At 37.3% G+C, this 11,532-nt stretch overlaps 1 protein-coding gene across 1 annotated transcript in view; it reads right to left on the bottom strand.

The window, feature by feature from the left end:
- Positions 1 to 45: 45 nt before the first annotated feature.
- The window catches only part of LOC141427179 (glutamate-gated chloride channel subunit beta-like), a 143,174-nt gene continuing 131,687 nt past the window's right edge, over positions 46 to 11,532 (bottom strand). The window contains exons 2-13 of the mRNA XM_074086411.1: positions 10,303 to 10,389; positions 5,516 to 5,605; positions 4,008 to 4,096; positions 3,805 to 3,900; positions 2,911 to 2,975; positions 2,496 to 2,648; positions 2,381 to 2,401; positions 2,055 to 2,205; positions 1,825 to 1,965; positions 1,253 to 1,327; positions 297 to 449; positions 46 to 92 (exon numbers count right to left, since the gene is read on the bottom strand). Coding sequence (XP_073942512.1) covers positions 46 to 92; positions 297 to 449; positions 1,253 to 1,327; positions 1,825 to 1,965; positions 2,055 to 2,205; positions 2,381 to 2,401; positions 2,496 to 2,648; positions 2,911 to 2,975; positions 3,805 to 3,900; positions 4,008 to 4,096; positions 5,516 to 5,595 — 1,071 coding nt within the window. The 5' untranslated portion in view covers positions 5,596 to 5,605; positions 10,303 to 10,389. The remainder of the gene's footprint in view (positions 93 to 296; positions 450 to 1,252; positions 1,328 to 1,824; positions 1,966 to 2,054; positions 2,206 to 2,380; positions 2,402 to 2,495; positions 2,649 to 2,910; positions 2,976 to 3,804; positions 3,901 to 4,007; positions 4,097 to 5,515; positions 5,606 to 10,302; positions 10,390 to 11,532) is intronic.

Raw genomic sequence — 11,532 nt, 5'->3', positions numbered from 1 at the left:
ACCAAAATGATTCCCGGAATGAAAACAGTGGTGAAGTAAAATGATCTATCCCGCTGTGAAGATGAGATCCACCTTCAGGCAGCTGTAATTACCTAGAAATAGCAAGCACAATCTAAAAACAATTAAATTTAAGCGCTAGGCCGTGAGAGTTGGTAAGACTGGTTATTTACATCGCGACTTGATCTGCAAAATAGTTTGCTAGCGTGTTCAAGGCAGCCCCAGCCACATCTAGATGCTAAGAAAGGATGCTTAAAAATGCGAGACCGCGCAATCCCGCTGTCCATCTGGCTTGTTACCTATCATGGAACGCGCAGGCACCGCGTTCCACTCCAACCAAAAGGTGATGAACGAAGACGTCACCAATATGATCCCAGGGATAAATACTGTAGTAAAGTAGAACGCTCGATCTCTTGTAAAGATTAGGTCGACTTTTAAACAGCTGTAGTTACCTGCGGAGTTAACATTGTTACGAAAACTAGCACATCAAACAGAATAACATTTACACTTTGATGTATACGATAAGTATAACAGGTTGAAAGTGACGTGAATAGATAATTCCAAGTAACTCCATTCAGTCTGTGGTCTTGTAGTAAACACCAAATGTTTTTAGCGAGTCAAACAAAATAATTAATGTAATAAGTAAACTAAAATACTATCGGTATGTATGAGTAAAGCGCATAGTGTTCGGATGTAAAGGAACAACTGAATGAAGTGTAGTTTGTTCAAATATATGAGAGCAAACTATTTCAAACACGTGCATTTAAGTACATCAATTATACTACGTGCATGGTATGAGAGGATGATACTAAGTACGGACGGTCGGCTGTTTCAGTCGTTGCTACAGCTAAGAGGACTAAACGTAGAAGATCTACAGCGAGAAGAGAGTTTAATAAATAACTAGCAACTATTTACATTCATCATACATTCAGGTGTTAAGCTAAATGTAATCAAAACATTTACTTGAATTACTTTAGAATTGTTTGCAGTTTACTCTTAGTTGAATACCAAAACGAATAGTATAGGCATGCTAGGATAAAGTTTGTGAGATACTGTAGCGACTTATGAAACAACCTAATGTTACGTGGTATAAATCCGCCGCTTAAACTTGTCATTTGACGCTGAGGTCCGAGTCCCAAGTCTGTGGCCGCGTTACATCGAGCATCCACAACAACGCATTTACTCACACATAAGCGGAATATTACTGTAAATACGACCGGACGGCACCGGACGGAGCTCGCCCGGCGCTCAGTACCTTGCTCCTCAAAGCGTCTCTGGCAAAGATTACATGTCAGCTCTTCGTCTTCTTCGTAAAGTGAATTACCCTCAGCTGCTTGCAAAGACGTTAATACAATCTTACATTCTATACTCTAATTATTTTTACTCACATTAACATTTAAGTTACAACTACTTTTATTAGGAAACTGTTTAGCTCTTTCATAAAAGTCTGTTTCAGTACTGTTTATGATTCAAAACTATTGGATATACTGATCAAACCACTATATGAAGAACATGCTAGCTATACTAAAGTTTGAAACTTCCACAGTCTAAAAGCATCTACTTTATGTTTACATGACATAACTAAAGTTTAAAATAACCTCAAACATAAATCAAGACCAAGCTGAAAAGAGTTAATTAGAATTTGAATATAATGAAAACATCACTTATCCCTTCTGGTGCAATGTGTAAGGATGTGCTTTAAGAAAATAAAATAATTTCGGGAGGCTAAACTACATAATTTAAATTAATTTGTCATTGTTATATATAAATATAATGTTGTAATAAGCAATGTTAATATGTCATGGTCGCTGATAGTGGTCAGCTCACCTCTCCAGCTGGCCTTGATCGGGCAAGCGATCGTCTGGTTTTGGATGAGGTACGCGTTCAGCGTCGTCAACGACGGTGACTTTCGGAGTGTATCCTCGTCATTTTTCCACACGTAAGTGATTGCTGATTGCTCGTATGATACTAAAAATAGAAATAGCATTATGACGTTTATAAAAACTGAGCTTGTCAATTCGAAAATCCGAGTAAATCTCTGTGAGAGTTCTACTTACTACTTTCTAAGGCAAATGAACACAATGGGTCATCAAAAGGAAAGATGTTGAGCCGCCCCTGACAGGACAAGATTAGATGCCGCCGCATCAAATAGTTTATAGTGCCGTTACGATAAATACGCAACGCGAAGTGCATTGGTATGATCGGGTCCTGAAACACAATTACACGTAATGTAAACTGCCATATCAATGAAACACAAGAGCGCGTGTGATGGTTACTTTACGACCTTCGTGAACCCTAAATGATTTTAAAAAGGCATATATATACATATAAAGGCCAATGAAGTTCAATAAGCGGTTAAAACTAGTTGCGTTTTCATAAATACCCATGAGTGCTGGGAAAATTCCTTCAGACGTGAGCATGGTGGAAACAATTTACTATAAAAATTTGATAACACTGGTTACACTGATACATTGAAGGACGATTGGTGGAAGACTAACCTTGAAGTCGCCGTGCATGATGAAGTAGGTGTCAGGAAGCCATATGTCTTCGTGGTGATGGATGGCGTTCAAGAAGTCGTAGTGCGACTGGTTGGAGTAACGCAGGCGCGGGTCGTACCACTGCTGCTGCAGGAGGAATTCTACTTCGTATTTCTGAAACATATGAGCCTTGTCATCATCCCCAAACTGTCGGTCGCAAAATGGCCGGAAATCAAAAACAGTTATCAAGAAACTGAAAAGACACACATCAGTATACAAGTTTAAGGGAGCAAAAGGTCAGAACGATATATATCTTAGTACGTTCTATTACTGCTAAGTGGCATGGCTGCGATCGTAAGCCGATTAAGGCAAAGTTAACCGGCTCCTTGAAAAAAAGCAAAGGTATTTAGTGGTATATATTATGACATCTACTTACAAGACTAGATTCATCTGGAGATGCTAAACTAAGAAGTAGCACGCTAACATTTACGGTGAGGACACCTGAAAACGAATAGGAAGAAATCGTAAAGTTTTTGATTAATGATCTATAAGCTAGGACAGTATCATACTAACAAAACACAGTAAAGACATACATGCACTTAGGTTAATCTATAGGTTTTATATAGACATCAGGAAGTGACTTGATTTTGTGCAGTAATCTAAAACTTCTCTTTTTTAGATTTGTACTGAATAATCTATCTATCTATGACTGTGGTCTTACCTCTCAAAAGCAAATCATTAAATGTGGGTGAAAGAAATGCCTAATATTTGTTAGCAAGAATTGGAATTAAAAGAGGCATGGTATCCACGAAACGTTGAAATAATAATCCAAACTAAGAATAGGCAGACCCGAGATTTGAAAGACAAAGAAATACAGCATTTTCTATTAAATACGATTCGTGTTTGATGTTTGTGAAAAGAGAAAACGTAGGAAGTAACAAAGCGGAAAATAAAACAAAAGGCACTGTACTGAAATGTTTTAACTGTCAAACGAAGATTTAATTTAATATGGGTTATAACGTTAACCGAGAATGCCTAGTCTAGAGTATAACTGCTGCAGAGAGAATCAACGTCGAACTACCAACTCGGTGTAATAGTGTGCTCAACTAACACATTTAAACAAGTGCATGAAATAAACATAAATAGTGATTTAAAATAAAACATAATTTGTACACAGACATACCGTCAAGAAGAAGCAAGCGGTCATGGGAAGAAAACCTAGACATAGAAATAGCGTGCAACAGATAGGCGCTTAATACGTAAGGACGCTACAGCAAGTATATATACAAAGGATGAATTTCTCTTTTCAAAAACATGAAACACAACGCACCGCGATTGTGCGAGCGAGGCCGGAGCGAGGACAGTCCGACCCTATTTTGTGCCAGAGAGTCATTGGGCGATGTTAGGCCACAACAAAATTCTGGATCTGCAATTATTACATCAATTTTTACATCCTTTAAAACATATAGAAAACAATGTAAGACACGTCTATGATAAACTAAAACAAAGCAATCTAATTATAAAATATCTTACCATCTACTGGTGGAAGCAGTCTTTTATCATAGCGGGAGTTTTTCAGTAAGTTGTCCAATATCTCTTTGTCCGACTTTCCCGCTGCAAAACTGGAAAGAATCGAGTGAAAAATATTAAACCTCGAACGAAAGTAGATTTCATATAACGAAGTAGTAAATCACAAAAGGCTGACACTCGGCCATCATAAGCAGAAGAAACATTAATCTTAGTAGCATATTATCACGGAAAATTAAGTGTGGCAAACTTGGTATCGATTTTAGATTAGCACCCATTACCTTGCCACAACAAAGGGACGGGCTCAACAACGTCTAAAAGGCAACCATATCCAGTATTGCAATCAGAGATAATGTTATTAACTCATTTGCGGTCTACTCCTTTCACGATTTCACATTGTTTTCGAGAATTTATAAAATTTCTTGATAATCATTTAGACCTAGTCTTTCTCAACGTTTCCGAAGTTGTAAAAGCTTTATTGAATTCCATCCTAATCGATAATTATGTACACGAGGGGCGCAAGGGCTCCACAGACAATTTACATAACACCATCTAAAGGGTATATTAATAGAGCGAGGAACTTCACGCTCCGCCAGCGCTGTGCCGGCTAGCAAGTTACCTTCGCTTGGACGGTCGCCACTCTTGCAGCTTTTACTCAATATGTGTGAAAAAAGTTCAAATATTACTACGCGAAAATCTGAGTTTGATTATAAATCAACTAGCTTTCATTATAGCAGCGCTCTGGATGAGGCAAGTATCTGATCGGAATTAAATTGAAACGTCGATATTGCAATGGACCGCAAAAAGCTGCGTTGGATAATATTTTTTAATGCGATCAACGTAAGTGTTTAATGATGAACATTTGGTCGTCAGTACGGAGGCTTTGTAATGAACACGAATCAGTAGTAGGTACGCTTTTTAAATGGTTACTTTATTGATACAGATTGAAAGATTTTGAGTTACAGAGAGCTAAGCACGCTAACATTTATGGCGACATGAAGCATCTATTTTTTCTCACACACATATTAGATTCTTATATAATATAAATATTATTATCAATAATAATTACAAGATAAATATGCTTTCATTTATTCGATAAAAGCTTGTGTTAATAAAGCTAAAAAGATTGGTCATGTAATTTACTGATATGACATAGTCACATCTAGTGTACTAAAGCCTCGTTAAAACACACCACGGTTTTTATTCGGTGATCAGATACCATTTTTTTTAATTCAGTAATGCATACGATAGTTATTGGTTTTAATAAGATTGTAAAATATTAAGCAATTAAGATTTAAGACTGATTGCTTCAGATCTCGCCTGTTCAATTTTAGCTGCTTAATATTTTTTCAACTCCTAACCACCGATTACAAATCATCGTGTAATAAAAAAATAGAGAAGTTTTCTAAATAACTGCATTTTCGTTCAGACATTATTTAGGTAAATAGAGAAAATTAAGGCTTCACGGGCATCATTGAATCAACTAGGCGACAAAGAGGGTCAATCTTTCTTACATGTCGGATGTGAGTGCCGAGGCGCGGTTGAGCATGAGGAAGAAGGCCACAGCGCGTGCCACGATGCATGTCCAACCCATATTAGGACATCTGTGAACAAAAAGGGTCAAGTATATCGTCGATGACACTGCAATGCCGCGTGTCTGACTAGAGATAAAATTTTACAGGAGAGCTGTAAAATTAAATGTTTTTGTGTTTATAAGTATACTCAGCGGCACAAAATTTGGCCCGCTCTACATGCAAAACCTATTAAGTACGGCATATATTTGAGGGCCAGATTTTTTGCCGCTCAGTATATATACCAGTTTTTAACCGACTTCAAAAAAAGGAGGAGGTTATCAATTCATTTTTTTTCTGATATCTCAATTTTGCTATTTTTTGTAGATTCGGTAAGCGGCATTAGACATTGTTAGTTATGCGGCATTATAGTATCATCTGCGATATGATGAAAGCTCGAAAGATTTAAGTTCGCTTAACTTCTCGTTTTTTAAGAAGTTTCTTATCGCTTGTCTCTCTAAAGGCTAGGCGAATGAATGAGTAGTCCGATATGACACTTTGAATTTTTTCTTTTTAACAGTCTCTATTTAACTTGTCACGTTCATAATGTAATGTAAACAAGTAGTGGTTTCAAAATATGTGAACCGTTTTTTGACCTGGTATTTCATTGTGTCTAAATTTGGCGTACTAGTTAGTGTAAGTTTAATGACAGTATTCTAGTAGTAGTATAGGCAGTTAGTAGTGAAGTATTCTGGTAATGCAATTTTGGTGATCTTGCCAGGATCGTCTCCGCAGGACGGAACTCTTCAACTGTTGGCATCGACTTAAACTGGGTACAATGTAAGTAGAGCCAGCAAAAAAAACTTATTAAAAATGACATTCCACTGATAGACGGATCAGCAAAAGATAGAGAGAAAAACTTCGAAAGGGAATAAGATGTATTTTACTGTTATCTGTAATTGAATTTTATTTGTATTTTCAATGAATTTTAATGTAATATGTAATTAAATTAAGAAATAAATTTGTATTTTTCAGAGTTTCAGTTGCGTGCTTTTCCTCTCACAGAATTTCGTTTTCTCGCGCAGCCTAACGATTTCAAACTATATACGAGTTAATTTCCAATTAAAAAAAGTTTGATTATCATAATAGTGTCTTTGGTAAAATTGGGTTATATTCGTGTTTTTATTAATTTGATCGTAACGGGTTTTAACGTAACATGATACATACAACTCTGATACGTAGGTGTTCGGACAATGTGGTCAAATTAATGTAAGTTCAAATATTCGAATAGCGCAATATGGGTCGCATATGAAAATTGCTACACGAATACTGGAATTGAAAATCAACTAAAAGTTTTAAAACTATTGTAAAGTCAAATATACAGATAGGTACAGTAGTTTCATTGTTTTCTTTAACTTTATTGTAAATATGGAAACAAAGTGTAAAATCCTCATGTTTTTACAAGCTTTACTTAACTTCATCTCGTATAATTATTTCTTTGCTTCTAATTTTACAAGTTAAGTTTGATCCAATTCTAGTGGCCGAGTTGACTTGAAATTTGATATACATTACGTACATGGGTTGGATTGGATGACAAGTTCAAGAAGTGTCAGCAAAAAGCTGGTAAACATTTTTTTGTCTGAATGTTTGTTTTGTCTGAATGTTTCCTACATATTCAAATAATATTTTAACATATATAGACTGTTTTTATTGATTTCATTAAGATTTCCGTGCCGATATAACTTAAATGCATAATATTCAGTCGAACACGAGTCATGCGAGCCTCACGAGCACCTCACATGTCGCAAGGTCGTGAATAATAATTATTTTTTTTGCCACTGGCCCGGAATTGAATACACGACCTAGTTTCAAAAGTTGTTATGCTTATGACGTCAATAACGCTTCAGGCACGAAGCTTCAGCGCTCGCTTGTTCGCTTTAAAATTTAAATAGCCACCAAGCGAAATTGCAAAAATAATGTAGTCTATTTGAATCAAGGTTGTAATTTGTAAGTAGCTGTTTAAAATTGGAGGAATAACTTTGAGATATTCTAAGCGAACTATGTAAGTGCTTTCATTTTTCATTATAAATGTGTTACAGAACCCAATCGCATCTTCTCTTGAAGCTAAAATCGCTTGACCGTAAGTATATCGTTCAATAGCAATTCGATTTTGCGAATGGAATAAACAATGAAAAATTATTGATAAGGTGAAATGTCTAACTGTGAAAGTTGGACTAAATCGAAAAATCACTAAGAAACTGCAATCTTCCCAAGGAGACGTAGCCGGTCCAAAACTCTTTATTCAGTCAGTCAGCGCTTCTTCAACCTTACTATGCTTGAAAGGGTTATTGATATTGGATTTTGAAGTTCCCGCAAGCGATATTTGGTGTGCTCTGGATGGGGGAAGCAAATAAACTTTATTTCATGTATCGATTCTTTACGAATGCAATGTTGTGAATATATGTCCAGTTTAAAAATATAAAGATAAAGACTGCTTTTTAATAATTCACGGCTATTTACACTACATAAATTTATGAGAACTATGTAACTAGATACATGTCTGCCCGTGATCATGATGCACGCAACTGCGTTGAATTACTGGAAGCTCATTAACATTAACCCTTAACATCGCGTAATGAATATATCTAGTGAAGATTTTTGTGTTTATAATCTGTACAGTAAGAGTACCTTGGAGTCCACACGCCTGATTACAAAAAAATCAATGGAGTTCGACTTAATGTTTCAGTATTTTGATTAAAGTTATGTGATTCGGTTATCTTCAGTTTCACAGTATTTCTGCATAAATGTGCATCTTTTGCACAATGTGCAATTTTGATTAAAGTTATGTGACTCGGTTATCTTGGGTTTCACAGTATTTCTGCATAAATGTGCAACCAACGACTGGCCGTCCTCACATCGTCCATCAATCCCGCTGTCACTTTTGTAGCTAGTGAATGACATATCGCCGGGGATAATGCAAAACCACTTATTTAGCATACGTACATGCCGCGTATCTGCACTACGTGTAGAGGGAGTTTTACTTCATATTTGTATTATTTTTCAATGGATTTGGAGTAAAAATTGGAAATTGGCTAAGTTTGATAGATACCTACCCGGAATTATCCAATACTGGTTACGCGGATTTACGAGTATTTGCTTTATCCCCGATGTTATGTGTGTTAGTTTTTAAAAAAATATGACTGCTCATCAGGGGATAATTTTGCCAGAGTCTAGTATATATTTCCGTTACTCGTTAAAAAATGTATGTGTGTATGTAAATTTTAAATTAAAGGACATATAGTGGGTAAAACGGGCTGACAATCTTTGCCATTGTCACCTTCTAATAATGACGAAACAGAACGAGACGGTAGCGGACTATTCTGTTAAATGTATCCCGAGAAGGCAAAACATCCAAAAAATTCCAGTCCAAATTTCAACGACATGCAAATTAGAGTCTCTACTACGCTGTATTTTGTTGATCTTAATGACAGGCAGCACATCCCTATTGAAACGTAGCTTATGAATGGTGAAGTAAACATTTACCCAAGCTAGTTTCTTTGCTAATTTTGTTTTCAAGCGTGACTATAGGTACGTCTTAAGAACGATTGACCAATCGCATCGTTTTATTTACACTGACCCTGCACTGATTAGAAACAAACAGTAAAATTCACTTTGAACCACTTTGACATGTTTACAGTGTGGCAACTAAATCTAAACATCAACACCCTAATCTTCACTCGAGTTAGGAACAAATTCGTAATTTTTTTTCAACTAATTATGCATTTATAAAAGCTTAACCGTTCACATCTAGTCCAGCAAATCAAGTTAGTCAGATTCGATTTTATCTAAAAGTCCGTGTATAGCGAGGGACCGTATCCAATTAACAATCTGTCTATGTCCAGGCCAGAGAGTTATCTAAGCTATGTGACGTTTCATTTAAATACCTAGCGGAACAACCCCGTTCCTGTTCAGGCATGATCTTATTTCTGAAGTTGTGTGATATTTTATATTTGAAGCACAAATGGTACAGTCTGGTGACTAAGTTTTTTTGTACAGAGCTAATGAGAAGTGGGTGCATGCAGGCTGAGTTTTCGGTCTTAGTGATAGATAGTAGGTAGTACATTCAATAAAAAATACCTACAGTGAACGTTAAGCTTACATTAAAAAAAATACAAGAATTTCTTTATAACCGATGAAAACAATTTGTCTGTCCGATTTTTTTCATTGCCTATTGGGTAGGAGACACCTCAAACTTTAACAAAAAACATCAGTAAGGGTAAATAAGGGATAGGCATTATTTCCTTCTGAAAAGTTTTGTTTGTCAGAGAGTTACATGTTCATCTCGGCCCATTACATATAATATACGTCCCATTGTAGGGCACAGGCCTAAAAAAATGAGAGGACTTGGGCCGTAGTTCTCATGGTTCAGTGCGGATTTGGAACTTTACAGACATCATCGAATTTTTTCCAGGTTTCGTCATGATTTTACCGTAAAACTCAAGGGAAAACTCAAATGATACACAAAAATGCTCTCGAACCCACGACCCTCTGCTTGAGAGACCATAGTGCAAACCAGAGGCCGTATTGGCTAAGGCGTGGACGCTTACTATCGCATTCATTATTTATTTCTGTCTAACGGGGCTGTTTTACCACCCATTGACAAAATTTATTTGACGGATAAATGTGATGCCGTCTCCGTCTATTCGAACAAAACAAACAGAGACGGCATTAAATTTATTCGTCAAATAAGTTTAATCAATGAATGGTGAAAGAGGGGGTTAATCTCACACCTTTCTGCTGACTGCAGATCGGAGCCGGCATGTGGAGAGATCAACGCGTTCGCGCCGGCGTCGTCCGCCGCACCATCACGCTGCTATCTGGAACAACAATTATTAATTACTTAAATTTATTTCGATCAAATTGACCATAGTTACGAGTGGGTGGAAGTTGCATGTCGTATTTAGCAGGCGTTATAGTATTTTCTATTTTTTTGTTTTTGTCTAATTACAATGTTAAAACCATAGGCATGCATTGTGTCAATTCTAGGGTAGACAGTGCTGTGGCGCGAGCTAGCGCTACCTATTACCCTAGCATTGACCCGATGCCCGCCCTTAAGTAGTTAAAACAGTTAACAAAAGTGATATGTCAGAAGCAGCGTGTCAATAAAACGAACATGAAGTAATGACACGGCTCCCTCTAAACATTCCATACGCCGCGGCAGAAATAATACAAATGTGGGCTCACTCTTAGACACGTGGTGCGACGACGGAAGCCACCCTGAGTGCTTGAACGTTACAACTCCTTCTAACCGACCCTCCTCATAGGGTGAGGAATAGTAACGCCTGGGCCTGGTGCACCCTGAGCTACAACGGCTAACTTAATTTTTTTGTAAATTGGTTAGTCGTTGGCTAATATCCTCGTGTGCGAGCCATGGGGCTCGCAGGGCGAGGGTATATGGATACCCGAACAGAGCTAAATGCATAAAACGTATTTCCACACCATAAAGAAGTCTCTTAAGACAAAATGTGACTGCTAACCGTTCTTCCAGAATCTTATTTCACCTAAGGCGTACATTTGTGTGCACGATATCCTACACGCAGAATTGTTTTTGTTACATTTGCATAGACATCGCCTACTTTCTTTGTAACAGGCGAAGGGAGCCGAATACCGACATGCTCTTAAAGCATTAAGCCAAACGGAGGCGCCATATTGTCACTAATTGGTGCCAAAATCAGCCACTAACAACGGGGCAGACAGGCAGTGTACGCATACAAAATTTCATTAGTTACGATTTTCATGGCATAGGTAGATAGTGTGACAATTGCACAAGAGGATCACCTGATGGTATGTCGGCATCACTCATGATCAGCTGTGATTGGAGATTGTAGATGCGCTGCCATAGTAGAGGCCTAAAATAGGATATCTATAATCTTGTCTTCCACTTCACACCGGAATACAGTCCCACAGAATTACTTAGTAAGTAAGATGGTGATAACGAGCCGGATGGGTCTTGTGGAAGG

The sequence above is a fragment of the Choristoneura fumiferana genome, chromosome 4 (assembly GCF_025370935.1).
Source record: "Choristoneura fumiferana chromosome 4, NRCan_CFum_1, whole genome shotgun sequence".
Taxonomy (NCBI): domain Eukaryota; kingdom Metazoa; phylum Arthropoda; class Insecta; order Lepidoptera; family Tortricidae; genus Choristoneura; species Choristoneura fumiferana.
This window is presented reverse-complemented; position numbering and strand designations above follow the sequence as displayed.